At 58.1% G+C, this 24,382-nt stretch overlaps 15 protein-coding genes across 15 annotated transcripts; 8 read left to right on the forward strand and 7 right to left on the reverse strand.

Moving 5' to 3' along the window:
- Positions 1 to 89: 89 nt before the first annotated feature.
- BJX67DRAFT_369804 (uncharacterized protein) lies at positions 90 to 1,070 on the forward strand (the record flags this gene model as incomplete). The annotated part of the gene is made up of 1 exon (XM_071030821.1): positions 90 to 1,070. One exon carries the CDS (start codon positions 90 to 92, stop codon positions 1,068 to 1,070), a length of 981 nt encoding a protein of 326 aa, XP_070890713.1.
- Positions 1,071 to 1,250: 180 nt separating this feature from the next.
- Positions 1,251 to 2,366, forward strand: BJX67DRAFT_369805 (chaperonin 10-like protein; the record flags this gene model as incomplete). The annotated part of the gene is made up of 3 exons (XM_071030822.1): positions 1,251 to 1,620; positions 1,672 to 2,268; positions 2,314 to 2,366. 3 exons carry the CDS (start codon positions 1,251 to 1,253, stop codon positions 2,364 to 2,366), a joined length of 1,020 nt encoding a protein of 339 aa, XP_070890714.1.
- A 16-nt stretch (positions 2,367 to 2,382) lies between these two features.
- Positions 2,383 to 4,029, reverse strand: tpcI (questin oxygenase tpcI). Its single transcript, XM_071034476.1, has one exon. The coding sequence runs from the start codon at positions 3,750 to 3,752 to the stop codon at positions 2,412 to 2,414; it is 1,341 nt and encodes a 446-aa protein (XP_070890715.1). The 5' UTR covers positions 3,753 to 4,029; the 3' UTR covers positions 2,383 to 2,411.
- tpcE (Zn(II)2Cys6 domain-containing transcription factor tpcE) lies at positions 4,029 to 5,983 on the reverse strand. The gene has a single exon (XM_071025052.1). The coding sequence runs from the start codon at positions 5,788 to 5,790 to the stop codon at positions 4,306 to 4,308; it is 1,485 nt and encodes a 494-aa protein (XP_070890716.1). The 5' UTR covers positions 5,791 to 5,983; the 3' UTR covers positions 4,029 to 4,305.
- BJX67DRAFT_167935 (uncharacterized protein) lies at positions 5,984 to 7,134 on the forward strand. Its single transcript, XM_071025051.1, has one exon. The coding sequence runs from the start codon at positions 6,177 to 6,179 to the stop codon at positions 6,825 to 6,827; it is 651 nt and encodes a 216-aa protein (XP_070890717.1). The 5' UTR covers positions 5,984 to 6,176; the 3' UTR covers positions 6,828 to 7,134.
- Positions 6,435 to 9,282, forward strand: BJX67DRAFT_342923 (MDR family MFS transporter). The gene is made up of 4 exons (XM_071028090.1): positions 6,435 to 7,288; positions 7,334 to 8,103; positions 8,156 to 8,529; positions 8,581 to 9,282. Exons 1-4 carry the CDS (start codon positions 7,112 to 7,114, stop codon positions 8,919 to 8,921), a joined length of 1,662 nt encoding a protein of 553 aa, XP_070890718.1. The 5' UTR covers positions 6,435 to 7,111; the 3' UTR covers positions 8,922 to 9,282.
- Positions 9,283 to 9,343: 61 nt separating this feature from the next.
- On the forward strand, positions 9,344 to 10,336 carry BJX67DRAFT_342927 (SDR family NAD(P)-dependent oxidoreductase). The gene has a single exon (XM_071028091.1). The coding sequence runs from the start codon at positions 9,394 to 9,396 to the stop codon at positions 10,153 to 10,155; it is 762 nt and encodes a 253-aa protein (XP_070890719.1). The 5' UTR covers positions 9,344 to 9,393; the 3' UTR covers positions 10,156 to 10,336.
- A 142-nt stretch (positions 10,337 to 10,478) lies between these two features.
- BJX67DRAFT_377476 (DUF1993 domain-containing protein) lies at positions 10,479 to 11,060 on the forward strand (the record flags this gene model as incomplete). Its single annotated transcript, XM_071032115.1, has 1 exon — positions 10,479 to 11,060. One exon carries the CDS (start codon positions 10,479 to 10,481, stop codon positions 11,058 to 11,060), a length of 582 nt encoding a protein of 193 aa, XP_070890720.1.
- A 554-nt stretch (positions 11,061 to 11,614) lies between these two features.
- On the forward strand, positions 11,615 to 13,309 carry BJX67DRAFT_389205 (cytochrome P450; the record flags this gene model as incomplete). Its single annotated transcript, XM_071034477.1, has 3 exons — positions 11,615 to 12,147; positions 12,203 to 12,577; positions 12,628 to 13,309. 3 exons carry the CDS (start codon positions 11,615 to 11,617, stop codon positions 13,307 to 13,309), a joined length of 1,590 nt encoding a protein of 529 aa, XP_070890721.1.
- Positions 13,310 to 13,501: 192 nt separating this feature from the next.
- On the reverse strand, positions 13,502 to 14,074 carry arp1 (scytalone dehydratase arp1; the record flags this gene model as incomplete). The annotated part of the gene is made up of 3 exons (XM_071032116.1): positions 13,502 to 13,855; positions 13,902 to 13,999; positions 14,047 to 14,074. 3 exons carry the CDS (start codon positions 14,072 to 14,074, stop codon positions 13,502 to 13,504), a joined length of 480 nt encoding a protein of 159 aa, XP_070890722.1.
- A 312-nt stretch (positions 14,075 to 14,386) lies between these two features.
- On the forward strand, positions 14,387 to 15,272 carry BJX67DRAFT_342930 (putative hydroxysteroid dehydrogenase). Its single transcript, XM_071028092.1, has one exon. The coding sequence runs from the start codon at positions 14,409 to 14,411 to the stop codon at positions 15,201 to 15,203; it is 795 nt and encodes a 264-aa protein (XP_070890723.1). The 5' UTR covers positions 14,387 to 14,408; the 3' UTR covers positions 15,204 to 15,272.
- A 101-nt stretch (positions 15,273 to 15,373) lies between these two features.
- On the reverse strand, positions 15,374 to 16,195 carry tpcG (oxidoreductase tpcG; the record flags this gene model as incomplete). The annotated part of the gene is made up of 1 exon (XM_071034478.1): positions 15,374 to 16,195. One exon carries the CDS (start codon positions 16,193 to 16,195, stop codon positions 15,392 to 15,394), a length of 804 nt encoding a protein of 267 aa, XP_070890724.1. The 3' UTR covers positions 15,374 to 15,391.
- Positions 16,196 to 16,384: 189 nt separating this feature from the next.
- On the reverse strand, positions 16,385 to 16,893 carry BJX67DRAFT_377481 (nuclear transport factor 2 family protein; the record flags this gene model as incomplete). Its single annotated transcript, XM_071032117.1, has 2 exons — positions 16,385 to 16,627; positions 16,687 to 16,893. The coding sequence occupies 2 exons, from the start codon at positions 16,891 to 16,893 to the stop codon at positions 16,385 to 16,387; spliced, it is 450 nt and encodes a 149-aa protein (XP_070890725.1).
- Positions 16,894 to 17,028: 135 nt separating this feature from the next.
- On the reverse strand, positions 17,029 to 17,946 carry tpcM (methyltransferase tpcM; the record flags this gene model as incomplete). Its single annotated transcript, XM_071032118.1, has 1 exon — positions 17,029 to 17,946. One exon carries the CDS (start codon positions 17,944 to 17,946, stop codon positions 17,029 to 17,031), a length of 918 nt encoding a protein of 305 aa, XP_070890726.1.
- Positions 17,947 to 18,168: 222 nt separating this feature from the next.
- Positions 18,169 to 23,848, reverse strand: tpcC (non-reducing polyketide synthase tpcC; the record flags this gene model as incomplete). The annotated part of the gene is made up of 6 exons (XM_071034479.1): positions 18,169 to 18,595; positions 18,674 to 19,557; positions 19,631 to 21,777; positions 21,811 to 21,985; positions 22,046 to 23,447; positions 23,496 to 23,848. 6 exons carry the CDS (start codon positions 23,846 to 23,848, stop codon positions 18,247 to 18,249), a joined length of 5,310 nt encoding a protein of 1,769 aa, XP_070890727.1. The 3' UTR covers positions 18,169 to 18,246.
- Positions 23,849 to 24,382: the final 534 nt, after the last annotated feature.

Raw genomic sequence — 24,382 nt, forward strand, 5'->3', positions numbered from 1 at the left:
TTGGTTGGTCTGCTGACTTTGGCTCAGGCGAGAATAAGAGCCTGCCTGTTGAGCCTCCAGCGTCCCCTTCCCCATCAGCATCCATCAAGATGGTCTCTCTACAAACGGTCCAGCAAGCCAATCTCGGCATTGGGAGCCTTCCAGCGGGCCTCGTCGCCCTCTTCATGGGGGCTACGTCGGGGATTGGACAGAGTGCACTGCAGCACTTTGCGCAGCATGCCTCTTCTCCTCGCATCTACTCCGTGGCTCGCCCGTCCGCTGTTGGCTCGCACGAGGCCTTCCTCGCCTCGCTGCGTGATTCGAACCCGTCCGGCACATACAACCTGATTGAAGCCGATGTCTCCCTGATCTCAGAAATCGACCGCATCGTCGCGGGAATCAAGGAGAACGAGACGAAGATCGACATCCTCTTCATGTCGGCCGGCTTCATGGCCTTCGAGGGCCGCAGAGACACCCGCGAGGGCCTGGATCCCTCCATGACGACGCGGTACTACTCGCGTCTTCGCCTCGTCCAGCAACTCGTCCCACTGCTCAACAAGGCGCCCAGCCCGCGCGTCGTCTCCGTGCTCGGCGGCGGCCTCGAGGGCCCCCTCAACGAACGCGACCTGGACCTGCGCGATCCCAAGAACTGGTCCTTCTGGAACTCGTCCATCCACTCCGGCACGATGGGCACGCTCACGCTCGAGAGGATCGCGCGGGCGAACCCACACCTCAGCATCATCCACTGGTTCCCCGGCACCGTCGCAACGCCGGGCCTGGCTCGCGCGAATAAATTCGGCATGTCGCCGCCCAACCCGACGAGCGCGGACGAGGCCGGTCAGCGTGCGCTCTTCCTCGCCACGAACGACCGGTATTCCGTGCAGGGAGGCCTTGTGCCCGTGCCGATCGGGCTCTCACCCGTGCCGAAGTCTGGGGGTGGCATCTTCCTCGTTGATCCTGCGGGCGAGGGCGCCAACAACGAGCGGCTGCTGGCTGGACTACGCAGCCGCGGGGTTGACGAGACCGTGTGGCGTTTTACAGAAGGGGTGTTTGCGTCGACTCAAGGGGGCAAGCCCAAGGATGAGCTGTAGATAGTCAATGTGAGAGTTCTAGTTTGCAGTGTAGGACTACACAGCCAAATACAGCACTTTGGTGACGCGCCGGAGTCTTTCAAGACTTCATTAATAATTAGCCCGAGACTCGCAGTATATCTGAGCATCTGAGCCACCTGGCACTCAACCCTAACTCCCTCATTTCTCTCACAATTCACCATGTCCCTCCCACAAACCTACAAGCGCGCCGTCTTCAAGGATCTGGGACATCCGCTGACCGTCGAGGATGCCCCGCTGAAGCTCCCTGCACCCAACGAGCTGCTGATCAAGGTCGAGGCGTGCGGCGTGTGCCACTCGGACATGTACTCGCAGTACAACGGCCTCGGCGGCGGATTCCCCATTGTGCCAGGCCATGAGATTATTGGCAAGGTCGCCGCGGTTGGGAGCGATGTCCGCGACTGGAACGTCGGGGAGCGCATCGGCGCTGGCTGGCACGGCGGCCACGACGGGACGTGCAAGGCGTGCAGGAAGGGCTGGTTCCAGATGTGCGACAGCACCGCTGTCAATGGCGCGACTAAGGAGGGTGGATGTAAGTGTGCTGGTGCAGGTATTCCTTCCGTGGTCTGACTCGCTGTTGTAGACGCCGAGTACTGCCTTATTCGCTCCGAGTCCGCTGTTCGCATCCCAGCCAACGTGGACGCAGCGACGTATGCGCCCCTTCTCTGTGCTGGCCTGACGGTCTTCAACTCCATCCGCAACATGAACGTCAGGGCGGGCGAGACGGTTGCCGTTCAGGGTCTCGGAGGTCTCGGCCATCTAGCCATCCAGTATGCGAAGCGCATGGGCTACCGAGTCGTTGCGATCTCCCGCGGTGCTGAGAAGGAGGCGGCAGCGCGTGAGCTCGGAGCAGACGAGTACATCGACTCGGATGCGGGCGATGCTGGCGCACAGCTCGCGGCCCTGGGCAGTGCTGCTCTTGCTATCACGACCGCCTCGACGGGAGACGCCATCACGCCGTTGCTGAAGGGCCTGGGGATCCTGGGCAAGCTGCTCGTCCTCAGCTTTCCCACTGATCTGACCCTGAATCCCATGGAGCTGCTCAAGTATGGCCTCTCCGTGCAGTTCTGGCCCAGCGGACATCCTGGGGACGCCGAGGAGGCCGTTCGGTTTGCGGAAAGAACGGACATTGCGAGCGTCGTCGAGAAGTTTCCTCTCGCGCAGGCGCAGGACGCTTTTGGTACGTCTGCTGCAGCCGTTGATGTTCGCGTACTAACGTCTACAGATGCGATGCTCAGTGGAAAGGTTCGCTTTAGGGCAGTCATCACGATGGAATAAGTAGCTTGTCTAGTCTGTAATAATGAGACACTGAGATAAATTCAACTACTTCGCATCTGGCACCTTCATCCACGCAAGGTCAAATCCAGCCCCCCAGACCCATTTGTCGCTGTTATCGTGACCGTCCTTGGTCGTGTCGTAGCCCATCTGCGCAATCCGCAGCCACAGGTCGCCCTTGATGGGAAAGCTGTCGGCGTCGTCCCCCGTCTCGAAGGGCTGGGAGACGCTCTCGCCGTTCTTCAGAGCCCGCACGAACTTGGCGATGTGTCCGTCGTCGTGCACCTCGTTGACGGCCTTGTACAGCGCGCGCCAGTCCATCCCCTTGCTCGCCGTCGGCTCGTACTGCGAGATATCCTCCAGACGCAGCTCGGCAGCTCCGTTCGCCGCGTACCACGCCAGGTCCAGCCGCGCCTTCCACTCCACCAGCCGGATGCGGTCCTCGAGCTTGATCCACGGCTGCTTGATCAGCACGCTCAGGAAGATCGAGCACGTCACGTCGTGCATGATGAAGAAGTCCACCTTGGGCACCTTCCCCCGTCGCTGCGCGGCGCCCGCGCTGTACGCCGCGCAGTTGATCATCTCCGCCGTGCGCCGCTCCAGCTCCTCCGGCTTGATCTGGAACTGCGCGGCAATACCCACGATCTCGTCCATCGCGCGAGCCAGGGGACCGTCACGGAGCCGGAACGGCCCATCCTGCATGCGGCCCGCGGTCCGGGTCTTCTCGTTGCGCCGCACCTCGTCGTAGAGCGCGACGAGGGGCTTCGCGCGCACGGAGCCGGATTTCGCCAGCTGCTCGCTGCGCAGGAAGAAGGTGTCGATGTTGCCCGGGTCGTGGGAGGCAGCGTGAGCGAGGCCCTCGGCGATGATGCTGGGCTGCTCGAACTCGACGCCGAAGCCCAGGTGGATGATCGGGTGCAGGAGGCCCTCGTACAGCTGCGAGAACATGGCCTCCGCGAGGGGCGTGCGGCTGAAGCAGTATTCCTGCAGCACGGCCTGCCAGCCCTTGGCGTCGATCTCGCTCTCGAAGAAGTGCAGGAAGTTCGTGTACTGATCCAGGTTCAGCATGCGGGCGCGGAACTTCTCTGGGTCGCGCAGCTCCTGGGCCACCTGCAGGTTCAGCGCGGGCAGGGGGCGCTGGTATCCGTAGCCATCGTCGTAGGCCCGCTTCAGCTCCCGGGGGCCGCCGCCCATGGCGAGCACGCTCAGCACGGCGTGGGCAATGTGGTTGTGGCCGCCGACATCGCGGAAATACATGTGGTAGCTGTCGTGGTTTCGCTGCAGCAGCTCGTTGGCCGTCTCGAGGCTGCCGGCGGGACTGGGCTCGAGGCGCGCATACCCCGTGCGCTGGGGGGTCAGTTTGACCTGTGAGGCTTTAATGACAGTCATTATTTGCTACTGAAGACTCGTATAGACTAGTATGAAACTGAAGGTTAAGGAAAATGCAATCAAAGGCCACGCAGTGTGTTGAACAGGCATATAAGGAAGCCCTCGGTACGCCCTCGGCAGGTTGTCGTCGATGCATCCGTCGGAAGATTCGCAGCGGCGCATAAGCCAAACGCCCCGATTCGACGGGCCGGGGTGTTCGTCAGAGACTGGGGGGTCCTTCAGCGCCCAGGAAAGAGCGAAGATGGTTTATGCGAGTGCAGGGGAGGGGGCCCTCGCATGCAGTGCTCGTGGGACTGCAGGATCCTGGCCCGCGAACGTGCAACTCCTGCAGACTCTTAGTCATTACAGCTGTTGGAGAGGCCCACTGGAGGTCCACACGCGTTTCATTGCTTGCTGCTCTGTGGGCCAGATCATGGCTCGTGAAGGATGTTGAAGGAGAGATGACTATATACAGCGGTACCAGAACAGCACACAAATAGGAGAAGAAAGGAGAGAACGGAGGGAAGCACGGGCAGAAAATACACAGCATTTACGCCGAATCTAGTCATTCATTTCAGTCTTGTCTCAATCTGTTGATAATGTCCGCGGACAACGAGCTGAGGCTCTTGCGCATGTCGCCCTCCATCTGCGCCAGCGTGTTCGGAGAGAACGGGGTAGAATGTGCCTTGTCATTTTCATTTGCTACAGTGTGACGGCCCCAAGCTGCGTGCTCGAAACCTCGCGTGTCGGCCTCCTGGCTGCGTTTGAGCTTCGGCGACAGCAGATTCACTAACCGCTGCACGCGGTGCAGTTCGCTGAGCACCAGCCGAGCCGGGACGCGAGCCCCGGTGCTGTCGTCCCGGGGCATGTTATATGACCGGCTCAGAGGCCTCATCTGGTCCTTGCCGCTGGGGATCATGCCGGATGCGGGCCGCTGTCCCGGATCGGACTCGCCGGCGCCTCTTACGCTGGACACCTGGGTTCGCGCCGTGGCGGCGTATCGCTCCAGGATCTTGAGGACGATCATGGAGACGATGGCCAGCAGAAACGGGTCGTCCGTGCACGAGGAGCACGACAGGAGACCGCCGACAGTCTCGATATATTGCTGGTTCTCCGCCATTACGGCCTGCGCAGAGCTCATCGTCGCGGCACCGGGACCGCCAAACGGGGAGACGGGGGGAGACTTGGCAGACGAGAGCACTTTCAGCACGTCGAGAGCCTGGGCTATACAGCGACAGGCGATGTCGGCAGACGGGGCGCGCATCATCATCATGGAGTGCGTGGTGGACGGGGTGGGCACGCTGGAGGCGAGCGAGGGCACCGCCGAGGCACTCAGGGGGTCTGTATCCAGCGCGCTGAGGTCGAAGCTGATGGTCTCCGGTATGAGAAGCGACCCGATATCGTTCAGCGTCCGCGTGAAGCTGTCGCTGTCGATGGCGGGCTGCTCGAAGTAGTCCATGGTGCTGAAGTCGACGTCGGTCATATTGGAGTCGAAATCAGGCAGCGGCGCAAAGACACTCGGGTCCTCGAGCACGGAAAAGAGGTCTGATGAATACGGACCAAGGACATGGTCGGTCGGAGCGATATCGAGCACGCTGTTGCTGGGGAAGGGGGGGTCTGGGGGATTCGCCTCGATGGCGTCGGGGGCTCGCGGGGGGTCTTTGTCGGGAACGGACTTGGGATGCGACGATACGGAGGAGGACGAAGACGGGGAGGAGGAGGAGGAGGCGGAAGAGGAGGAGGAAGAGTTATTGCTGCTGCTGGTGCTGCTGTTGGTGATGATGGTGGTGGTGGTGGTGTTGTTGCTGGTGCAGCTGGTGGGGTGGCCGGTGCTGTTCTCGCGTCGACGACCGGGGCGCCGGGCGAAGAAGTACTGGCACTCGATGCCTCGGGCTTCGCATTTGGAGCAGGAGGGCTTTTCCTTGGGACACTTGATCTTGGAGGTGGCACAGGAGTGGCAGCTGTCGCGCAGTTTGGTGCAGCCCAGGGCGCTGCGACGGACGACGGGGGGGGCACGCGGCGACGCGGAGTCTGCGTCGTCGGCGATGTCGGGATTCATGATCAGGACGAGGGTGAGAAGATCAGTCAATATATATTTAGAGCTTTTACGATGAGCATCAAGGGATGGGTGCAGAACGGTCGACCAGGTAGCCTCCAGAAGAAGGCAGATGCGGCGCTCGGGCGACTGATAAATCAGCTTCTGGCTGTCAGCCAAGAGCAACCCGAGCGAGATGAAGAAGGACGGTTCCTCGCATGGCGCGCTAGTCGAGACAGAGTCATCGTATCGCCGTCCTGCGTGAAGACGTTGGCCTTCTGGAAGCCGTCCGGCGGAGAGATTTCATGACTTTCTTTGACCAGTTCCCGTTAGATCCCCAGGCCCTCGTGTCCGGAATTATTGCCCTCGCCCAATGAAGCCGCAGACGGAGACTCGCGACGAGGCCTGGGATGCAACCCTCGGCCAAAGTACCGCCGGAGGGACTGCATCCAGACGCCAGGCATCTCGTTTGGCCCCCTCGCGACGAAAGGGTGGCGTCCAGGTTGGAGCTCCTTCGACGGGGAGAGCAGCTGAGGATCAACTTCTTCACGGGCAGGGCGTTCGCGGGCAATTCTTATGTGCGATGCGCTAGTCGTGGTGATGATAACGATGGGCCGTCTGTGACGACCGTATGCAACCCATGTCGTCGTTTTTCGGGTTCGTTTCATTTCTTTTTTCATTTCTTTTTTTTTTTTTTTTTTTTTTTTCTCTCCCTCCTTTTTCTTTCCTTCTTTTCCTCCTCTCCTCCTCGTTCCCATTCTTATGATTCTCTTCGTTTCCTTGCCTTTCTTTGTCTCTGTCTCGGCGTCCAGACGCCGCCGCCTCCGCAGTCAGATGGCGCCATCACGCCCGACCAAGTGCTCAGAGGCAGACAAATAAGAGACAAAGAAGAGCCAGCGAGCGGCCCACCTGCCAGAGCGCAAAAGGATTCAGCTCCCGGCCGGCAAGGACCACTCGATGGCCACGCCGCCGCCATTAGTAATTGCTCCGGCGGCCATCGACGATCATCCATCGGGAGGGTTGGTCAGCGCCAGCAAGCCCTGACGATGGACCTCCGCTAACCCGTTCCGTGATGGATGCTGCCGGCTCTCCTGGGAGCTGCCAATCGAGCATTTGTAATCGACGCGTCGCTCTGCTTCAGGCTTAGTTGCCGTCCAAAGCAGCTAGTGGGTGCTCTGCCAGCGCAGATCCAGGGCCCTCTGACTAAACAGCCCGAAACACCATCAGTATAATAGTATAGCCCTGCAGCCAGGCTGGCTGGACCTCATCCCTTTCCCCAAAACCAGCCGTCCAGCAGTCCAGCAGTCGACCAACGAGCACGCTTGCAGACAGCACTCCCAGCACCATGACAAAAGACGAAGACAGCGGCACCACCGACGGCGGCTATTCCACGCCCGACATCGCCATCCAGGAGAAGCACGATGACAGCCCGCCCCCTGAGCCCGAGTATGCCGAGGGCTTTCGTCTGGCCGCCATCATGGGCACCATCTTCCTGAGCACGCTGCTCGCGGCCTTGGATATTGTGAGTTCCCCGTTCGCCCTCGAGTTGCTTGAGTAACACCGCTAGGGCATCGTCGCAACCGCCATCCCCGGCATCACCGACGACTTCCACCGGCTCGACGACGTCGGCTGGTACGGCAGCGCCTGTTTCCTCCTCGTCGGCAGCTCCGCGCCCATGTGGGGAAAGCTCTACAAGTACTTCTCGGCCCAGCTGGTCTATCTTGTCTCCGTCGTCATCTTCCTGGTCGGCAGCATCTTGGCGGCGGCCGCTCCCAACAGCGCCGCCCTGATTGTCGGACGAGCGCTGCAGGGTTGGGGATGCTCTGGGACGCTGGGGGGCTCCGTGCTGATGATCAGCTACGTCGCAGAGCCCAAGAAGCGGCCGATGTTGATTGGCATGTGGATGTCAGTCTTCATGTTCTCCACCATCATCGGCCCTCTCCTCGGCGGCGCCTTCACCAGCGAGGTCACCTGGCGATGGTGCTTCTGGATCAACCTGCCCGTCGGCGGCCCTGTCATTGCCCTGGTCGTGCTCTTCTTCAAGGTGCCCAAGCACATCAAGCCCGCCCCCGCCACCTGGGTCGAGATCCTGCGCCAGCTCGATCTGCCCGGCTTTGCGCTGCTGCTCACCTCGCTCCTGTGCTTGATCCTGGCCCTGCAGTGGGGTGGCCAGACGAAGCCCTGGAGTGACGGCTCGGTGGTCGCAACCTTGGTGATGTGGGTGGTCCTGACGATCGCCTTCTTCGCCGTCGAGTGGATTCAGGGCGAGTACGCCATGGTGCCGCTGGCCTTGTTGAAGCCGCGTCTTGTCTGGACCAATGCGCTGTACGGTTGGATGTAAGTGAACAAAGCAGCCCCCCCAAGCAAGATCTCCAGCTGACACTTTCAGTGCGAATCTCGCCAACTTCCAGGTGCTGTTCTACCTGCCCATCTACTTCCAGTCCATCCACGGCCAGTCCGCCATCGCGAGCGGCGTCAACAGTCTGCCCTTCATGGCCTTCTTCGCGGCTGGGTCGATGCTCAGCGGCTTCCTCATTGGAAAGACGCGCCTCCTCCAGCCGTACGAGTTCCTCAGTGGCATTCTCGCAACCGTCGGCGCGGCCCTCCTCTATACTCTCGAGGTCGACTCGTCGAAGGCGCGGTATATCGGGCCTCAGGTCATCTTCGGTATCGGCATTGGCCTGGGTAACCAGGTGCCCATGACTGCGCTGCAGAGCTTCTCGAAACCGGAGCACATCGCGCCTACCACCGGTGTCATGCTCAGTAAGTTGGCTATCCCAGGAGGCGCACGGTGTCAGATTCTAACTGGAGCAGTGTGTAACTCGATCAGCGGCGCCTACTTTGTCACCATGGCGCAGTCCATCTTCGCCAACTACATGCTCAAGGAACTCGCGGTCCACGCCCCCAACATCGACCCCATCCGGGTCCTGACCACCGGCGCTTCGGAAGTTTCTCACGTCTTCCAGGGCGCCGACCTCGCGGCCATCCACAACGCGTATATGGTCGGTATCAAGGACGTCTTCGCGTTCTCGCTTGCGGGTGCGGCATTCACCGTGATCCTGTCGCTGGCGATTCCCTTCAAGAAGCTTCCTGTCCCACCTGGGCCGCCTGCGCAGGAGGACAAGAAGGAGGAGCCGGCCGAGCCTGCTCCGTAAACATTCCGGCCAAAAAGGATGCATCAGAATGGAACAGATTGGGTGAGGGGTGATATAGAAATTGCTTTATTTCGGTTTTCTATAGTCCAATTTTACTGTGATCTCGTCATCACTAGATAGTCAAAAAATAGTACTGCTTAATGGAGGGATGAGAAGCCCGTACAGTCCCAAAGGCATCGTCCGGCAGCGTGTCCGGCTTTCCTAATGCGGTATCTCGTGCTTCATCCAGACCAGGGATGTGAGGATAGCTTGCACACCCATGTTCTTCCATCTTCAAGCGCTCGGTCTGACTCGGGCGAATTGGCATAAATGAATTCATTTCGCCGAACGGACTTTACAGCTCCGAAGGCCGGTTAGTAGAGTGATATATATATTTGTATGCATCTACATGTGGCAGACTGTCTACATAATTCTCTCCATCTACAGCATCGTCAACTCGTATCGTCCGACACCAACACAAGCAACAGCCACAATGCCTCCCATCTCAGGCCAGTCTCTCCTCGTCATCGGCGGCTCCTCCGGTATCGGTGCTGCTGTCGCCAGACTCGCCGCTGAACAAGGCGCCCGCGTGTCCATCGCATCCTCGAACCCATCCCGCGTCGCCAGCGCGGTCGAAAAGATCAAGTCGCAGGCCTCCATCCGCGACACGCACATCCGCGGATTCACCATCGACCTGTCCAAGCCCAACGTCGAGCAGGGCCTCGAGAAACTCCTCACCGAAACCACCGCCGACTCCAAGCTCGACCACATCGTCGTGACCGCAGGACGCGCGGGAATGCTCCCCGTCACCAGAGTCGACCGCGGGTATCTGCTCGACCAGGCCCAGCTGACGATTGTCGTCCCGACCCTGCTCGCGAAGCTTGCCCCGCGCTTTCTGAAACCCAGCTACACCTCGAGTCTTATCTTCTGCGGCGGCAGGTTGGGCGAGAAGCCCATCAAGGGATGGCCGGCCGCCGCGGCGTACTCGGCCGGCATGGACGGGCTGACTCGCGCGCTGGCGCTGGACCTGGCGCCGCTCCGGGTCAATGTCGTTCACCCTGGGGCGACGGAGACGGAGATTTGGGGTCCGACACCGGAGGTGCGCAGGGCCACGAAGGAGTATTTTGCCTCGACGGCGCTTCTCGGCAAGGTCGGGCAGCCGGAGGAGGTGGCGGAGGCATTCATCTACTTGCTGCGGGACTCGAACATCACAGGGACCAGCGTGCATTCAAGCGGAGGGGTGCTGCTGCAGTAAAGACAGTGGATATCAGCGTGTGAACCATTTAGTGGTAGCAGACTCATAACTCAGTTTCTCCTTCGAATCCTTGTGTTGACATCAGACCCTGTACATTCAGCCGCAGCTGCATCTCGCAGGATCAGGCACATCAAGCGGGCTCGGGAGATTTACTCAGATCCTGCGCCATGATCTACAGTGCTATAATCTGACACGGACCCTATTTATAAGCTCGCCATTAGTCAATAGCCCGAGGGCACCCGAGTACAAGTAGATCTGCACTCGGATTGACAGCCGAGGCGTGGTTTACGCCTCCTCTCTACGCCGCACGAGCTTCGTCCGCGATGGCACCCGTCCCCTTCTACGATATCAGCATCGGCTCCTACACCAAGGCGCTTGGGGTCCTCCTTCGTATCCTCCAGGTGGCTGCAAAACACCCAGATGTGGCCACTTTTATCGAGTCACGGCTTGCGCCCGACATGTTTCCGCTCCGCCTACAAGTACGAATCGCAACGAGAAGCCCTGTCCGTCTAGCAGAGGCCCTGGCCGGCAAGAAGCTCGTCCCGTGGAACGAAGCTGGGACCAACTGGGGCGAAATGGAGACTTCGTGGCCGGAACTGATTGCGCGGGTGGAAAAGACCCTGGAGATTCTGGCACAGTTTGGACCGGACGAGGTTGAGAGAAAGGCCGACGAGATCACGCTGCCCATGCAGATTGGGCCGGAGGAGGATGGAGCCGATGCCTTTCGTCAAGTTCCTGCTGCTGAGTTCACGATGGCGACGGGGATGCCCGAGACGCTCTTCCACGTCTTCATCGCCTACGCGATTCTCCGCTCGAAGGGGGTCGATCTCGGCAAGAAAGACATTCTGATTCCGTTCCTGCCTGACTATGTGTTGAAGAATCATCCGGGAGCGCAGGTTGTATGACGCGGAGGAGCTCGAAACTCAACATACACCACGGCTATAGATGACAATGTGTAGCCTTGTTTCCACAGGCACAAATAGATAGCAATAGATTATCGCTGTATTTCTTTTCCTTTACGTCTCTGTCGTTCCTGATATACCAACCCGTGCCCGTGGCGGTGCCATGCTTCCAACGATAAGTCGCTTCGGGTGAAGGCAACCCTCCTCTCATCTGGCACCATGACTCATGCGTGAATCTCTCCGAGCGGTATAATTAACTAATTGTACCATATTCCCCAACTCGGAGCATACGCTGCAATGGAGCGGCAGGGGGTCCTCGGGCGATTTCCCTCGTTCTGGAGGATGAGGGGCAATCCACGCCCTCGTACGGGGCCTTGTCGTGGCTAGCCGTCTATCCTCCGTGTCAATAACGGCCTGAGGGGAGGACTGGAGCCGTAGAGAGCCCGTAGGGTCTCTCAATAAAGGTGCGGGGGGGTGCATGTCGTGGCATTGTAGCTTGAATGCCATTGTGATTCATTGAGCTGCCCTTCACGATAGTCTGATCATTTTGGAAGACAATGGCATTAAGCGCGCCGGTGCTTCTCGCCCTGGTCGTTGTCGGTGGCATCTCCCTGTACAACGGAGTACTATGGCTCCTATCAACCCTACGGCCGGCAAACTACCCTCCCGGCCCTCGCACGCTGCTCGGTCTGGGTAACCTGCATCAGATTCCGCTCGCTCTGCCGTTCCTGAAGTACCATGAATGGGCGAGAGAGTACGGTCCTGTTGTCGGGCTCAAGCTGGGACCGAACAATATGGTCATTCTGAACGACGCCAACCTCATCTACGAGCACATCGTCAAGCGTGGACAGCACTTCTCTGCGAGGCCCCCGCGGTACATCGCGCAGGAACACATCCTGCCAGACGCCCGCAACACGTACAGCCTCTTCATGCGGAATGACTACAGTCGGCGGCTGCGTACAATCACCAAGCAGTTCCTTGTCGGCCAGGGACTGTTCAAGCTGGCTCCCATGCAGAAGGCAGCAGGCACGCGTCTGATCTATAACTTGTTCCAATCGAGTGATGACTGGATGGAGCATATTAACCAATGGTGCGCAGCGCCTTCCACTCCCTCGCACGTCCGGTATGCTGACTTCAGTCCGCAGGGGTGTAACCACGCCGATTGCCATGCTGAGCGGATCTCCCGTCGAAGACTATGACGAGAACTGGGTCCATGACTATCACTATTCGCAGGGGTTGATGGAAGAACTGGTCGATCCTGCCAGTGCACCGCCGGTCGACATCTTCCCCATCCTGCGCTGGGTGCCGGCAATCTTTGCCGGGTGGAAGGGCAAGGCGATAAAGACACGCAAAGCTCTGCTTTATGCGTACGGGGCCATGATGAACCAGGCGAAGAAAGCTCGTCATGGCACGTTCCAGTCGCTCATCCCCAGGCTTCTCGAGCAGTCAGTCGATCCATCCACTGCGCCTGAGGGCCGTTTCACAGAGCAGGAGATCAAGCTGATGATGGGCGGAATGCTGTACGTACCCGTCTCTGCAATAAAATTTAGTCGGTGCTGACGACAAACAGTGACGCAGCGGTGGACTCCTCGGTGGTCACCTTCCAGATCATCCTCCTTGCCCTGGCTGCCCATCCAGAGGCCCAGCGCAAGGCCCAGGCCGAGATTGACCGCGTATTCAACAGCGACACGGCTCTTCCAGAATCTATCGACCTGAATGAGCTCCCGTATCTCAATGCCTGCGTGACTGAAGCTCTGCGGTGGCGCCCAGTGTCCCCCCTGGGCCTGCCGCGCGAGACGCTCGCCGACGAGATCGTCATGGGCTACCACATCCCCAAGGGTGCGACGGTGGTGCTCAACCAGTGGACCATCCAGCAGGACCCGGAGTTCTACGACCAGCCCGACCGGTACATGCCCGAGCGATTCATCCTGGACGAGTTTGGGGCCAAAAAAGGCATCTCGCAGGTGGGAAGGAAGACGCTCTACACCTTTGGCGCCGGACGCAGGGAGTGCCCCGGGAAGGACTTTTTCTTCCAGAACATGCGCCTTGGGTTTGCGCAGATCCTGTGGGCGTTTGATATCGTGCCTACCGAGCCGCTGCATACCGACATCCTCACCGGGTTCACGTCCTCTGTGGTGCTCAGGCCGAAGCCCTTCGGGGTCAAATTTGTCCCGCGACGAGCGAACTTTGCGGGGATCCTGGCCGAGGAGAAGCGCAAGGCCGATCTGAAGCTGAAGGAGATTCTTACTTAGAGTGTGATATCGTGATTGAATACAGGAGGGAATGAGTACATGAAGTTGTTGTCTAGATTTGTTGACCAGTTCAAGTATAAGTCTGCTCATTGTAACGTTTGATGCTTTCGCGCATTACCAGCCTCACCGATGTAGGAGAATGGTGCTAATCTTGCTTCTTCTTCTTCTTCTTCTTCTTCGACTCAGATACAGCTAGTCCGCAAAGATCTTGTCGAGATCGTGCTCATGCCATCGAATCCCCGGCTCCAGCCCTGCAAACTTCCACTCGCCCTCCACCTTGCGGAACTTGGTCGTGGCATTGCCGTGGGCATGACCCTTGTGCAGGACCTCCGTGAGCGCATCATCGCTGTATTTCTGGTGCGCCACGCGCATCTGGTGATAGCCCGTGATGGTGTCCTCGCCCGTTTGAACCCATTTCGAGGCCCCGATCAAATGCTGCGTCTTGATGCGCGCGTTGCCGAGGAACTTGGGGCTTGATGCCAGCGCTACGAAATCGGCCGCCGGCATCGACTCCCATTCCTGGCCCATGACGGTGCGGTAGTCGATCTACAACGTCAGACGCAGCTTGCCACGGGGAGTATGAGACGCGTACATGGAGCGTTGGGGCAATGCACTGGGCAAGACGAGCCCAGTCCTTGCTGTCGTAGCTCTCGGCCCATTCGAAGAGCGCGAATTGACAGCCGGTGAGGTCTACTGCAGTTAGGATGAGCGCGGATATGCCTGTCGGAAACGAATACCTTCGTAAGCGGGCACGCCTTTAGCCATGATGCTGAGTCTCAGGTCTGGAGATTGGAAGTGTAGGGACGAATCGGTGAATGGAAAAGTCTCTCAATTTGGAGTTTCTGTTGATAAACCATCGAGGAGAAATTTCTGACGCGCTGAGAAACAATCCTCCGGCGTCGCGATCAGCTCTCAATACCCCGAGGGCGACATCCCGAGCTACTAGGGCTTCGACATCGGACGTCGGGAATGCTGGACGCCGCGATAGGAACTCGGAGGTATATGACATCTGCTTTCGCTCAACGTTGGACCCCTTCGAGATCTCAACCAACAGTTTCCTTGCCTCAAGCTCACTGCACTTCTTCCCATCCCATCCAACATGACAGCGCCCTACATCCCCGGCCGCCTGGACGGCAAAGTCGCGCTCGTTACAGGGTCCGGCCGTGGCATTGGCGCCGCCATTGCCATCCATCTCGGTCGCCTCGGCGCCAAAGTCGTCGTCAACTACGCCAACTCCGCCGAACACGCCGAAAAGGTAGTCGCCCAGATCAAGAGCTTCAACTCGGATGCGATCGCCCTCAAGGCCGACGTGCGCGACGTGTCGCAGACGGTCAAGCTCTTTGACGACGCGGTCGCACACTTCGGACGTCTCGATATCGCCGTCAGCAACTCGGGAGTCGTCAGCTTCGGGCACCTGAAGGAGGTGACGGAGGAGGAATTCGACCGCGTCTTCAGCCTCAACACGCGCGGGCAGTTCTTCGTCGCCCGCGAGGCGTACCGTGTGCTCGAGGAGGGTGGGCGCATCATCCTCACCTCCTCCAACACGTCCAGGGACTTTAGTGTTCCCCGGCACTCGCTCTACTCGGCCTCCAAGGGCGCCATCGACTCCTTTGTCCGCATTCTGTCCAAGGACTGCGGCGACAAGAAGATCACCGTCAACGGCGTCGCGCCTGGGGGCACGGTCACGGACATGTTCCACGCCGTCTCGCACCACTACATCCCCGGCGGCGAGAAGTTCACGGCGGAGGAGCGTCAGCAGATGGCGGCCCACGCGTCGCCGCTACATCGGAATGGGTTCCCCGAGGATATCGCGAATGTGGTGGGATTCCTGGTGAGCAAAGAAGGAGAGTGGGTGAACGGCAAGGTCATCACTCTGGATGGTGGTGCCGCTTGAGGTATCGGACGTATAGATACAGATGTTCCTATAAATATAATCCAACTCGGATAGAGGTCACAATTGCACGGTCATGTAATGACTCTGAAGACTTAGATGACGCCAGCCCGACTGTGGCACGGAGGATTCAGTCTTGGACAGGAGAAATTGAATAACTAATTGATACTATCTGCTACCAACTCGTAGAATCACCCGGGGCCCGTGTTTAAGGGCAGGTACGGATGTAGAAATGGAAAAAAGTGCCGCAGCAGGCCCATGAAGATGCACATTGGAGTGCCGGTGGGAAACTTGGCCTTCCCATTCGCGTTGACGACGCTCACATTCTTCATATCATAGCTCCCGCTGCCGTCGTCTGCGGCTTCAATCATGGCAGCTGCCAAATCCAGGTAAGACACGGGGCTCTCCTCGTCGGTAAGGCTCAGCGCATGTCCTCGCTGAATATCCACAGACAGAGCGCCAGGCTTGATGAAGATCGTCGTCAGCCAGTCCTCCTGGGCGCGAAGGAGTTTCTCGGTTTCGATCAGGTCATGGTAGACGTGCGACGCGGAGCGCAGGAGGATCGTTCGGAGCACGTACGGGACGTGACGCGAGAAGTGGTCGTCGATCGTCGCCGATGACAGGAGGATCAGCTTGGGTGGCTGAGGACTACCGTCTCCCTGGCGCTCCTTGAGATGCTGGAGCGACGCAATGACAGCGGCAGCGGTGTCTTGGGCGAGGCGACAGCCGGGGATGTTGTCGTTCGTCGAGACCACCAGAAACACGGCGCGGCAACCGCGCAAGCATGAGGTGAGGAGCTCGACATCGTGGATGCTTCCCTCGAAGATCTCGATCCTTCCGCCGGGCTTGAAGTCCGGGAGAAGCCCAAGAAGCTTGGATCGATTGCGGCAGTATGCGTTGATCCGGGCGCCGGGCCTGTCGAGGAGGTTCTGGATGAGTGCCCGGCCGCAATTTCCGGTCGATCCTAGGACCGCGTACGTGTTGTTGGACGCCATCGCCGATGCTCGCTGTTGCTGACAGGCGCCTGGATGTCTCGGGCTTAAGAAGGGTAAGCCACATCGGCATATATCGATTTGTCCCACACCCGTCCGGTGTCCGACAATTACGCCGATTTTTGAGAGATTGACTCAGGATAATATCAGATGAAAACGGGTCATATCAAAAAAAAGAAACCTATCGCTCGTCTAGCTACTGAGTGCGCCCTGTTCCGCCAGGTACTTCTGGAACTTCGGGAAGAAGTGCTGGTAAAATGCAGAGTCCACCATTTCCTCCAGTCGCTTGACCTTGGAGCCATCTTCGGTCAGGGACAAAAAGATTGCATACTCGTTCGTCCACATTTCTCCGGGGATGGGGGTTTCTGCGGACGAGGTTGCGTAGACTGCCGCTGTGCCGTTGTCCGTGTCGTGAACCATGTGCTTGATATCCAGCTGCATGGATGAGCTTCATAAGCATGAACGTTACTAGATGGGCATTTTATTTCACCGACCTTCCAGTTTGTGAGATTGTTTACCAGCTTCGGGTAGAAGAACTCGGCGTGGGCGCGCGGTCGCGAGGGCTGCTGCAGCGACAGAGGCAGCAGGCGCTGCTCGAAGTCATCGGACCAGAGGGCGATAGTGTCTTGAGCGCTGCCGTTTTTCCACGCCGTGAGAAACCTGTCAATCGTCTCTTTCTGGATATGCGCTGGGGCAGGCATGGTGAGAGGCAGGTGGATCAATGGATGACGGAGACCGGCACCAGTCGGGCTATATATACTGAAGCAAATCCGACGCTTCGGGTGATTAATTCGGCAGTCACACAGGCCGTGGAGCAAAGAGAGAACTTTGTGTGTCTATTTCCTGGTAGCTAGGATTATGGTAACTGGGAAATAGCCCTCGACGGTCCTTCCATCACCGAGTAGCGCATCCAACTCCTTGTACAGGTCCGTGAAGGCGTCGGGAAACCGCGAAATGAAGGGGAACGAGTCAAAGTGCTCCTTGACGCCCGCCAGATCGGTCTGAAAGGTCCATCCATCCATTGTCTCCTCCCTCTTGGTGTCCTTCACACTGTAATCGGGCTCGGTGTTTTTGTGCGCGAGTTCCGGGGGCAACATGCCCTGGATGCCGCCGTGCGCCATATTCACGTAGATGCGCGTTCTGTCGCGGAAAAGCTCGTCATCAAGGGGGGCACAGTTGTATCTGTCCTCCGTACGCGCCATGACCTTGATGATCTGGTCTGGATCGTCGGACACTTCGAGAAGCTCCCGGCCTCCTTGGTGACTGATTCGCTCCCATAGATTCTGGAGCTTTGCATCCCAAAAACGTGCGGGACCGAAAAGGGATGCCACAAAGGTGCCACCCGGACGCAGCTGGCGCGCAAGAGTAGCCATGGCAGCATGCTGTGGCTCCGCGAAATGCATCACGTTGGTCGCAAACACCATGTCGACGCTGCCGGTCGGGATGTCATCCGCGTCTTCCAGCGGTGCCGTTCGGAAGAGGAAGCCTTCCTGGTCTCGGAGACGCTGGCGGGCGAGGCGAATGTTCTCGGCTACGATGTCTGACACGATGACGTTGTCAAAGCGAGAGCGTAATCTCTGTGCGTAGGGTCCATTTCCAGCGCCGACATCGTGGACAGTCCCAAAGTCGCTGCCTTTGCCCTGGTGATAGCCGAAGATGCAGTCCCAGAAGGCGTCCGGGACCTGTGGACGCCCGCGAAGATAGTTGTCCCAAAACTCATCGTCCTGAGCGAAGACCTTGCTGGAGGTATCCATGGCGATGTGTCGTGTATCGCTGAAGCCACCGCGTTGGAGACCGTTAGGGCAAAGGCCAACAGTTAAGGGACGAAGCGCAGCAATGCTGAGCAACATCCACCCGACCTGGGCTCGGGAGATTGCCTCGGTGGTAATGCGGAAGAAACGGCGTCGGTGTAATCACAGAATATGAAATTGGATGGCCAAAGGAGAAGAGGAATTCTACGGAGAGTATCCTTCACAGTACGGAAAGCAGTCAATTTAGGATGTACAACTATAATCACAGAATAGACACCAATCTAGAGGAAACAATAGACCCATCTAACTGTAGTACTCGTCTAGCCACTCCCTCAAGTCTCCAATCGTCTCATAGTCCAAGAACAGGCTTCCGTTCACTTTGACGTCCAGCTCCGTCCTGAACTTCTCCGAGATGACCAGCGACATGAGACTGTCGACCCCCAGGTCGGCGAAGCGAGCCCCATCATCCATGTCTGAGATATCCAGGCCCGCCTCGTTCGCGATGAGCAGGATCGCTTTCTCAGAGATGCCGCCGGACGCAGCTGCGCCCTTGTCGGACGGAGCCGGGGCAGCCGGAGCGGCAGGTGCAGCAGGTGCAGCTTCCTTCGACGGAGCAGGCGTAGCGCTAGCAACGTTACTCGAGGGCAGCGTGCTCTTCACATCTTTCTTCTCGGAACTGGAGACATGCCCGGTGGCTGGCGTCTTCGGCGCTGGTGGGCGTGGTGCGGACGCGGGAGCAGGCGTGTGAGAAGCAGCGGGCTTTGGCTTCACGTCGTTTGCAAGACCCTTATCCGGTGGCGAGAAGAAGCGGCTGAGGAGAATGCGAGGATACCGACGGAACTGGATGCCATTCACCATACCCACGATGAGATCGTCCTGCATGATATAGACGTCGCCGAGATAGATTGTTGGGTCCGCAGCCGTCGGGATCATCTTCACGTAGGAGCGATACTTGGCACCGGCTGTTAGAGGCTTTGCAAATCGCATTGCCTTCCAGCCAGGGGTCACACAGTAGTTGTTTTGCGTGTCGATGCTGTCGGAGCAGTTCATGATGAAGCCTGCCAGGTGTGCCACGCTGTCGATAAAGTATGGGGGGACGGTCCAGACACCACTTTCCTTGGTAGTAAGCTCAATATCAGCAAACCCTTCCAATTCATGCAGGACCACCGATTGCATGCCGCGGTACTTGTCGGCGTAGGTCACCAAGTTGCTGGCAAAGAGGGTGTAGGCCATATTCCGCGAGAAGCGGTTGGCTTTGCCCTGCGCTGCCAGACTCTCGAGCTCCCGGATGCGGCTGTGGACGAGATGTGTAACGGGTTCCCAAGACGATATCCATTCGGAAGCATCTCCATAGTAAAGGTTAGCCGTGGCGAATGGCTCGTCGACGTTGCCATCATTGTCCACGTTCTGCCAGGTCAGGTCGACCACGCCTGAGTGAACATCGGCCGTGGTAGCAGTCACACGGAACAGCTGGGGGATTTTCTTGTTTGTCTGGGCGACCAAACCCTTGGTGACGACGAGGTTGGCAACGTTCATCTTGACGTCCTTGGCTCGTGGGTTCAGACGGCGATGGAGATAGCCGCCCAGGGTGTACGCAATGTCGGCATGGATGGACTACAAGCACAGTTAGCAATCCACCGTTACTTACAGACACTTCAATGCCACTGTCGCTGTGACAACAACTTACCGACGTCACCACACCGCAGTTGTTCATGCTGTGCCCATGGGCCGCGGCCAGGAGGTCGGCCTGCATCAGATCCGACTGCATGACGACCGTACCACTCGATTCATTGAACGTCTCCTCAATAATCTGCTGTACCGTCGTGGTCTGGATCTCGCTGGCCGGGAGCGCCTTCGCTTTGGCAGCTTCCTTTTCGGCGTCGTAGAACGTATTGCCCTTGGTCAGGCACCAGTCCCCTTTATACTGCAGCCAGTGGGTCTTTTCGTTCCACGCATATGCTGGGAGGTCCAGGAGACGAAGTCTGCGCTCGAACGGGCGATGGAACTCATTCCAGCTGACCTCAACACCGGCGAGGTGAAGAGCGGCCATACCATCCGCCATCGTCTTCCAGTTATCCTCGCCCCGGCGGAACGATGGGACGGCAACGTCCACGGATGATATGGTATTTTTGATGAAGTTGGTGCACACAGGATGCGGCCCGACTTCGACCCAGACAGTGCCTTCGCTAATGGTATGGATCTTCTCCGCGTTCTTCAGAGCCGAGACGAAGTCCACAGTCTCCCTCGTGGCGCGGCGGACATAGTTCGCATTCAGTGTCTTGCCATCGAAGATCACTTTGCCGAGCAGGGGAGAAATGACAGGCACCTTTGGCTCCTGGAAGAGGACACCGCTTGCTGCAATGGCTTCGAAGTCATCCAGGATCGGGTCCATTTGCTCTGAGTGGAAGGCAAACGCTACATCCAACTTGATGCAGTGATAGCCGGCCTTTTGAAGGGAGACGGCAATGTCGTCCATCTGCTCCTTGGTACCGCTGAGCACTGTATCCGAAGGCCCATTGATGCAGGCCACGGTGTACGGCTTGCCCTCGGAGGACTCCTGGATCTGGGTAACAGGAGCTCGAACGGCCATCATGCTGTGGCTCCCAACCTTGCACTTCTCTTCCAGCATCTGAGCTCGGCGCCCGACCATGAATACCGTGTCACTGGCCGTGACAACACCGGCGATGTGCATTGCAGCATACTCGCCGAGACTATGGCCAATGATGACATCTGGTTTCACACCCAGCGAAATCCAGTATTTGGCCAGCGCTATCTCGGAGCAGACCAGGGCAAGCTGCGTGATAACGGCAGAATGAGCATGGTCCTTCGGATGTGATCCGTCGAGGGCGGGAATAAACGAGGGGAAGCCCTGGCCCTGAGCGACAGAGTCAAGATGCTGGATATGCTCCCGGAAGGTCGGTACATCGTGGTACAGCTCCAGGCTCATCGACTTGTACGAGGCGCCCTGGCCGGTGAAGCTGAAAGCTACTGGCGGAGGGCCCGACTTTCCAACCGGTTTGATTGAATCGACATTGTTCAAGGCGGAACTCAGGTTCTTCTTCAGTTGATCTACTGAGGAGGTGGAAATTGCGAGGCGATGCGAGTGATGGTAGCGGCGAGCGGTTGTAGTATACGAAAGATCGGCGAGGTTGGTCTCTGGGTTTGCGTCGAGATAGGCAATCAGACGCTCAATATTCCCAGTCAATGATGCCTTAACCTTGGCTGAGACGGCGACGATGTGCGTCTTGCGCGGGTCTGCTTCTGTGATGTTGCGCGCCTGTGCCTCTTCCAGCACCATCGTCGTGTTCCCGCCAGCAGCGCCAAAGTTGTTGACCACGGCAAGGCGCTTCTTTCCAGGGACCTGCGGCCAATTTGTCAATTCGAGAGGGATATGGAGATTGCGCTTATCAAAGTCCCGAGGGAACTTGGGGTTGATCTCTGTCTTGATGCCGATATGCGGTGGGATGGCGTTCCTCTGGAGCATCAAGAGAACCTTGATCAAGGCTGTTGTGCCTGCAACAGACTCACCATGGCCGACATTTGCTTTGACAGCACCGATGTGCAGCGGCTGGTCTTTGCCCCGACGCCTGGTAAGCGGAGCATAGACGTCCATAATACCCTGCATCTCCTCGTGGTCCCCGGCTTGAGTACCTGTGCCATGGAGCTCGACGTAGGACACGTCCAGGGGGTCGACACCCGCTTGTCGGAGGACCTGGCGAGATAAGTAGGCTTGATGGCCCGCATGGGGATGGGTAATGGAAACTGCTTCTGCTGAATGGTTTGTGCCAGCTCCAAGGATAACACCCAGGATATTATCATTATCAGCCTCTGCGTCTTCAAGTCTCTTGATGACCAATGATCCAATACCATCCGCACGACAGTATCCATCAGCAGTTGCATCCCACGTCTTACAAGCGTTGTGTCCCTTGGTGAGGAAGTGGCCGTTGCAGAGGCCTGTGAAGCCATCGGGGTTGGTCAAGATATTGACACCTCCTGCAACGGCAGTATCCACAGTGCCGTTCCACAGCGCTTGACAGGCGACCTAAGCATATTTGTCAGTAACTGGAAAACGTGATATACAAACGAGAGTGGGTTTATATACCTCAATCGCCGCAAGTCCGGAGGAGCATGCGGTGTCGATGCTGTAGCTGGGACCCGCGAACTTGAAGAAGTAATTGATCCGGCCGGGGCCAAAGGCACGACAGCCACCTGGGATATAATAAGTGCTAACCTCTTGGCCCTGGTTGACTTCACGGTAGTCGTCTGCAGCCTGGCCATAGAAGGTGCCAATTCGCGGTAACTGCGTCGCTGCGGTGCGGTTGCCGACGTAGCCTGCACGTTCCAGCGCCTCATACGCGGTGACGAGAGCCAGACGCATTTGGGGATCAACAACCTGAGCTTCGCGAGGAGACATGTTGAAGAATGGCGCGTCAAACAAGCCGGGCTCATCGATAAAGCAGCCGTATTGGGTCATCGTCTTGTTGAGGTCCTTGCCAGTTGGATCGTAGTGCGTTTCGACATCAAACCGATCCGCTGGGATTTGTCGTGAGACATCCAAACCCTTCTCTAGAATCTCCCAGAATTGTTCAAGGTCTGTCGCGCCTCCAGGAAGCCGACAGGCCATGCCGACGATCGCTAGCTTAGCCTGTGCCGGGCTGCGGGGGGTAGTATACTGGGGCGTGGGTTCGGTGAGCCAGTTCATCAGATTGTTGATTGAGACGTTAGGGTGCGTAATGCTGTTCTTCACCTCAGTCGTGAGATCGTTGAGGGGAATGGAGTTACCGAAGCAATGCACCAGCATTCCCGCGGCGACAGTGGTCTCGACTCTCTCGACGACGCCGGCTATCACACGGTCCCAGTATATTGCTTGGGTGAGGAGCTCCGAGACGATAGCCTCGAACAGCTCTATAGCGTTCTTGACTTGGTAGCATTGACCGGTGCTGGTGGAGTAGAGTGGTATCGCTGGCAGAGAGTTTGTCCGGACTGTGTTCAATGAGCTACCACGGACGATGCTCTGCGTATCCTGGAGGTTGTAGACATGGGGCGCATGGCAGAGGCCGCCATAGACGGGAAGGGGAATGAACTTCGACTCGCGGAAGAACTCAGACGTAATGAACAGGGCCTTTAACCGCGCTGGCGGTCCGCTCACTGTGACAGACGTGCGGCTGACGGCACTGACGAAGATCTTCCCAGTGGCGGGCGTTTCCTTCTGGGCATGGATTGTGTCGAGCTCCTTTTGGACGGCCTCTGGGTCGACATTGTGCACGACATACGCCCAGGTATCGGGGGTTTCTGACGGCTCACGGGCTTCCAGATTTGCAGAGACGCTCTGGACATGGATTCCCAGGCGGAAAGCCAGACGCACTGCATCCGCACCAGCCTCCGGCAAGTCAGCCAACGATGAAGACAATGAGACGGCGGTCGATGCCAGAAGGCCAAGTCCCAGGCCGGCAAGGCTTGTGTTCGTAAAGTCGACCAGATCGTCGGGACGATTCTCTGCGTATCTGGAGAGGATGTCAGCTACCTCCGTGTCAAGATGCCAGCTCACTCACCCAATGTACGTTGCCAATTGAACCACGAGAAGCAACACTCCGTCCACAGCGCCGCATATCAGACCTTCTCGAAGCTCTGTGTTTTCAGCCCAGCTGAAGAGAGTCTCAAACGGCGGAATCAGGTCTTTCAGCTCCGTCTGCAACTGCCGCACTTCGTCCTTGATGGCCCAGGTCGCCTTGGATATGAAGTCGGCCAGGATGGGGTGACTGCTGTCCTTGCTGTGGGTATGCAGGCGGCGGAACACGCCCTGTAAATCATCCCTCGGGAACTCATTGCTGAAGTAGACGAGCTTCAGCCGGTGCGTCTCCCGGTCGGAATCTGAACTGGTTGTGGGTGTATAGATGGGCGTCATGGCGGATGACCGGGAGGAAGAAGACTGATGAAGTTGTCTAGACGAGCCACTCCTTAAAAGCCACTCTTTCAGAGTGAGAGAGACTTTTCGAGGGACTCAAGGAGAAGCAACCGCAGCCAGGTGTTGTCAAGGCCGACTAATAAGGCATCTCACTGGACAAGAGCATTGATTCCGGAGGCCCGGCAACAGCGATATCACTCAGCCCCCAAAGCCATCATCTCTCCGCGATTCACCCGTCCCCGAAATGCCCGTCCTTCATCCCGACTGATACGATCCGAGGGTCCTTTTGACACGATGGAGATGAGGGTCGCTTATTTGCTACATGCCAAGTCCGTTGCTCATCAGCGAGCTGAAGGGGCGCTCGGTATATTGCCCATTCTGATCCATTTATCAACATGGCCGCTCGTATCTTACGCTCGTTGTCAAAGATTGCTGCTGATTTCGCTTCCTTTTTTTTCCTTTTTTTTTTTTTTTTCGGGATGTGCCGCCACCGGATTCCGATGCTTCGAGTATTCCCGTAGCAGCCTTCCCATC

This window comes from Aspergillus lucknowensis (genome assembly GCF_044049455.1).
Source record: "Aspergillus lucknowensis strain CBS 449.75 chromosome Unknown BJX67scaffold_3, whole genome shotgun sequence".
Lineage (NCBI taxonomy): Eukaryota > Fungi > Ascomycota > Eurotiomycetes > Eurotiales > Aspergillaceae > Aspergillus > Aspergillus lucknowensis.